The sequence below is a fragment of the Colias croceus genome, chromosome 15 (assembly GCF_905220415.1).
Source record: "Colias croceus chromosome 15, ilColCroc2.1".
Lineage (NCBI taxonomy): Eukaryota > Metazoa > Arthropoda > Insecta > Lepidoptera > Pieridae > Colias > Colias croceus.
In genome coordinates, this window is record NC_059551.1 from 7,084,705 (window position 1) to 7,090,704 (window position 6,000).

At 40.6% G+C, this 6,000-nt stretch overlaps 1 protein-coding gene across 2 annotated transcripts in view; it reads right to left on the reverse strand.

The window, feature by feature from the left end:
* The window catches only part of LOC123698059 (runt-related transcription factor 3), a 29,145-nt gene extending 23,448 nt beyond the window's left edge, over nt 1-5,697 (reverse strand). For both annotated transcript variants that reach the window (XM_045644653.1, XM_045644652.1), the window contains exon 1: nt 4,832-5,697. In XM_045644653.1, coding sequence (XP_045500609.1) covers nt 4,832-5,249 — 418 coding nt within the window. In that variant the 5' untranslated portion in view covers nt 5,250-5,697. The remainder of the gene's footprint in view (nt 1-4,831) is intronic.
* Between the last annotated feature and the right edge of the window lie 303 nt (nt 5,698-6,000).

Below are 6,000 nucleotides of genomic sequence, written 5' to 3' on the forward strand. Positions count from 1 at the left end.
GCGAAATACCATATTTTTCTTTCGCTTACGCTTGTATTTACATAGCTATTCCCTGCGGTTTCACCCGCAATGCTCCGCTCTTGTTGGTCTTAGCGTGATGATATAATATAATAGCCTTCCTCGATAAATGGACTTAGATCTAACACCGCAAGAATTGTTCAAATCGGACCAGTAGTTCCTTTCTGAGATTCGCGTTCAAACAAACAAACTCTTCAGCTTTATAATATTATTATTATATTATAGTATAGATTATTTTTTACTAGCTTACATTCATTTAAATGTAAACTGAAATCTAAGAGAGAAGAGAGAAAAATCAGGATAAGTATTCTGCCTGTCTATCCTTTGCCTCTAGCTCTGCAAAAATTATTAACATGTTTAATTTGTGTTTCAGATTTTTTGATGGCCTGCATGCCTGAAGCACATAGGCCTCGGGTCATCCTAACCATTGAGATAATATTCCTACCTACGTATGGAGGAGACACCACGAACAAAATCAGTGCGCCATTTTTTTGCTCTAAGTTTTAAAAATTATTATCTAGTTAGGTACTTACCGATGAAAGTTATTCCTTTGCACTTTTCCGTATTATTTGTGCAATATCGTAACACACACAAAGGCATATTTGATGCGTTTCACTTTAAAACAAATAAAAAATGAGCGTGCAGTTACGCCATATGGCGTATGTTGAGCAGAACATAAGTGATGTAGGCGGTATCGTCTCCATATTATGTATATCTCAATGATCCTAACAAAAAAAATTGTGCATACCTGTAATCTTTAACGAATTGCAAAAACGACTGAAAAAGAATTGGTGAAAAACTAAGCAATAGAAAAGCAGTCAAAATTATGAAGCTAGATAAGATTTTTTAACGTGACGATGATTCATGATATAAGCGACTAGCTTCCGCCCCTCCGTCCGCGCGGACGTCGATTTTCGCGTGGAGAGTTACTCAAAATGGAGAAATAAACCTCTCCATTTTGAGTAACTCTGACATTGACATCTTATAAAAAAAAATTATATGTATTTGGGTATGGTATCGATCCAGTAACATTATCGATCAAGTATTTATTTTTTCATTATTTTCATAGTACAGAATTGACTCTTCTACAGACGTCAGACTATAATAATTAAGCGCTTGTATTTTTATGAAATGATGAAGGATGTCGAAAGTTATAAAATAATCTACACATTACACAAGCCAAAGCATTAGAGTAGGTAGTCGATCTATCATCGCAATTTTGGGAAAGCGGGTCGGGCTTGGTAACTATTGCATGGTATTATTGAAAAGTATATTTTAATAAAAAAACGACATGTGGCACTCGGGGACTGCCGCGGTAAACCTATTGCATGCTATGCCTTTGTAGCGACACCTCGCTCTGAATCGCGCAAGCGAAATTTTTTCTCTACAGAGCTATATATGCAACTTTCCGACATCATTCATTGGGGCCTTAACGGCCAGTCGAGTAGACTGGTCGAGAATCCTCCTTTTTCGATGGAGGAATTCCACCTTCCTTCCCCCACACCTTCAAGCCACACCTCCGCCCGTCGGAGTGGGGGAGCGTGAGGTTTTTCGTTACTGAATTTCTCGATTCGGTCCCCGCGCTCAAGGCCCGCGATAGAAGCTATGCAATAGCTTAAAAAAATGATTGCTCTGTACCAATTAAAATTAGATTGGTTTTGTAACCATTTAGTTATCAACTTATCATCGTCAATGTACCTCCACGACTGCTACTAATTAAAAGTGTACGTAGTACATATCTGTCAACTGTGTTAAAAGTGAGAGCTATCTGATCTAGCTGGTGCGTTGTGCGCGGGCTGCAAGCAGCCCGCGTGCCCCTTTTGCCCCTGGGTTGAAGGAATAGAGCAGTCATTTGAAAATATATTCGAATTTTCTGTCCATTTGTTACATCTGCTAACAGCGATTCTACAGTCAGTCGGTAATGCTTATAAATTCCCAATTCAAATATTTTCTATTCTGGAATGCTGTCGACCTTCGAAGGTGCGTTGTGCGCGGGCTGCAAGCAGCCCGCGAGCCCCTTTTGCCCCTGGGTTGAAGTAAAAGGGCAGTCATTTGAAAATATATTCGAATTTTCTGTCCATTTGTTACATCTGCTAACAGCGATTCTACAGTCAGTCGTTAATGCTTAAAAATTCCCTATTCAAGTATTTTCCACTCCGGGAGGCTGTCCACCTTCGAGGGAGCGTAGTGCGCGGGCTGCAAGCAGCCCGCGAAGCATCCCAGCGCAGAAATCGTCAGTCATTTGAAAATGCATTCGAATTTCCTATCCATTTGTTACATCTCCTAACAGCGATTCTACAGTCAGTCGGTAATGCTTATAAATTCCCCATTCAAATATTTTCTATTCCGGGGGGCTGTCCACCTTCGAGGGTGCGTGGTGCGATATCAAGATGAAAATCCATGGAACTTGTCGCTTAAGGCGCTGCCCTGAGTAAGCATTTCATTCCACTCACACACACACGCCGCGCCACAGCTGCAGCCCGACGCCATACACGCATCATTACGAACGGGCCTAGGCCGGTAGTGTCGGTACACAGGCGTTCACACACACATGCGTACGTTTTTGGTTTGGGAATAAGAATTTGCGATTTACACGAAATCTATTGATTGAACTAAAAAAATAACACAGTATTTATCTTAGTATGTTGCTTGTAGAATTATTTGCCGAAAAAACAGAATGATTGCATATTGTTTAGTATGGTTTTAAAGCATCAAAAGATTTTTTTAGAGGTACCTTTGTGATTTTTTTCTATCGAGTAAAATAAGTTGTATTGTGTTTTCAACACACTATCTAACTAGTTTATCTCCTGAAGAATATCATATATTTATCTGAGATTTTTTACTGCAGTTAATCATATACTTTAAAGCATTATAATTTAGCAGCAAACTCGCGTTTTGCTCTACTAGTCACCTTAAGAACCACAGGACAGTTCTTTGCAATAATCATTGTGATATATTATGAAAAAATGAAATGAAAATTTGATAATCTTTGATTTAATATGATTAAAAGTGCAACTGCAGAGTTACCTAGTTAATATCAATTTATGTATTTTGACAATTCAAAAGTGCTTCTAAAGGACTTCCTTTACTTTTTTACTTTCATTTACTTTTTCAACTAGACTTCTAGTTGAAAAAGTAAATGTTTATTTGAATTACATGGTATTATCATGTATTATCTAATAGCTACTTTTTAATAAAGTTACAATAAACATTCGCCTTATCTAAAACACCAATAAATAAAAGATAAATAAACCTTACGTGGGAACCACGCTATCCACTAGTTAAAACAGAATGAAAATTAGTGCAGTACTTTTTCAGTTTACCTACCTATCGCGAACAGACAGACAGACGCGTCGGGTGACATTTTAGTTTTTATGCAGTGATGTGATATTGTGCCATACTTCCTGGTAACCTAATCCTACTTAATTTATTTTCATAAATCTATGCATACCAAGGTAGGGCTGGTAACATCGCCCGCTGATAGGGTATCAGACACTCCCTGATACCCTAGTCCCTAATTGACACTTTATCTACTGGCAGGCACAGGTACCTCACTTTATATGTTCTGTGGGTATAACCTAAACAGAATTTATCCAGAAGCTGTGAAACCGGCTGGTGGTTAAGGAGTGGTGATTAAGTTTTAGTGCTTAAACATAGTTTGTGTCTCCTTGAACTGATAAAACGTTGGATTTGACTGACTTAAAACTGGATTGTTTTGGTGTTAACAAAACGAATCTAAAATCATATTTAGAAATATTCATTAATAGTAGGTATAATGGTTTGAATGTGAATAAATTAATAATCTGCAGTAAATTTAATAAATACTTGCAAGGAAATGTTTATATTATTAATATTTTTAAATAACCTGCTTGAATATTTGTGCGATTTATAAAGTTGAATTTATAACGAAAATATCGTTGTTATTTGTGTATGATAATGAATAGGTACGTACCTATTTAATTTAATCAAATTTTATAACTTAGGCTTTTATTCCATGCAGCTTAATATTAAGTAAATTAAAACGCCCCAGTTAACAAAAAATATCATTTGCTGGCCTTAAACAATTCTTATTATTATCGTTTGTTATTATAATTTATAACAATAGATATAGCAAAAGGCAATAATTTAAATTACAGAAATAATAATCAATTGATTTAGTTTTGACGCTAAATAATATCACATTTGTTTTCTATAAAGTAACGTTATTACTATTAAATATAATTAGCAACACAATTAACATTAACCAACAGTTAAAACGATTACGCGCTAAATATCCCTTGAAAAAAGTTGTAAAAGTTCGCAAGGCAATTGTAAACACAAACTTCTTAAGGCGGCCGCGGGGCAATCCCGCCCTACTTGACATTCATCCGACTTCCTTAAGTACCTCGGAAAAAGTTTCCAACCTTTTGCAATGTCGCGAACTTTTCCCGCACTTTGATTATTTGAATGCCATATTTGACACTGTTTTGTTCGCTTTTCTTGACTGTTTTCAAGGTTAGTGTTGTGGGTTTTGTTTAAAAGGTTTTGGTAAGTGTTTGTCAATTTTAATTATTGTCTATTATTTTTGTTGTATTAAATTCACGATTGTTGCGCTAATACGCGGTGTGAATTAAGTGCTATTTTGTTGCATTTACCTTTTTTAGTTTTATATAACTCTAATGAAATATTTTTAAATAAGCTTATATGGATAAATTGTCGCAAAGATTTATATGCTTTGATTGTAGTAATTATAAAAATCTATTAAAAATTCATGGTACATTATTGTTGTAGATATCATGTCATGTGTAACAATAACTGCACCTTCAGCACTCACCGCGACCGCTCCGGCCGACGAATCGCAAGTCATTAAACTTGGCCACCTGGTTCTTCATCACCGCTGAGCTGTTCCGCAGCTCTGCACAGCAGTTCTCGTCGTTCCCAGCCCGCACAGTCACCAGCGTGCCGTCGCCGACGTCCCCCAGTGCTACCACCTTGAACGCCACCGGCAACGTCTTGTTCGACCGCCAGTGAGGAGGCAGCACCGTGCAGACGAAGTGCGGACTGCCCGTCCGCACCAACTCTCCAGGATGCTCCGACAAAAAGTCACCCAAAGTTCGTTCGGCGAGTATATCGGACGTCATCTTAGTATACGTCTCGTGAAGCAGAGTGGAGCTGGTGTCCGGTGACACCGCGCCACTCGATGCCCCCGTCAGGTGCATCCTCGACACCCGCGCCCGCTGTGTGCTACACATAAGGTCCACCGTCTTCGCACTCCCTACATTTCACTACCACCCACTCCGGTCACGACCGCGACGACTTACGGCCACTCATCGTAACACATTAGAACTTGCACTGATTGACTGATGGTGTGACACGTTGCTAGGAAACACGCGTGGCTACTAGATGCGATGACGTCACGGAGCGGCCTTGCCACACTTTTTTCCCGGTGAATGAAAGGTTCGGGGGCGAGGGACGTGAGGGGCAGATTTTTTCCGGCCGTGAGGGGTGTCTCCCCCGCGCGCGGTGAAAAAACTTTTCACTAGTTTCAATGACGGCGGCACTTTTTGTGCCCCGTATTTACAATCGCACGCACGTCCCTCTCACTTTCGTCGCGACCGGCATACTTTTCGGGAGTCGAGTTGCGTCGACGTTTCGAATCGAACGCGTCGCTAAGAAGGGTTACAAGTGAGCGATAGGGGTGCGTGCGTCGTAGAGCGCGGTCGGGATGAGACTCGCAGTGGGCCGTGATCGTATTGCGGTGTCCGCTCGCGGTGGCTATTAATACGCGATGTACGTCCGCGCTCGTCGACTTCGGACAAAGTTTCGCGGGCGAGTCGGTGCGACTCCGCGGCAGCGGCGAGAGAGGCGGCAACGGCGCGGGCGCGGCGGGCGGCGTAGCGCACTTTGCGGTCGGGGTGGGTTGGGTTTAAAGCCGCCGAAGGATAAAACATACAAATAAACACGTGTTCGCGCCGGCGCGAGCGAGAGGTGCCCCGAATGCGG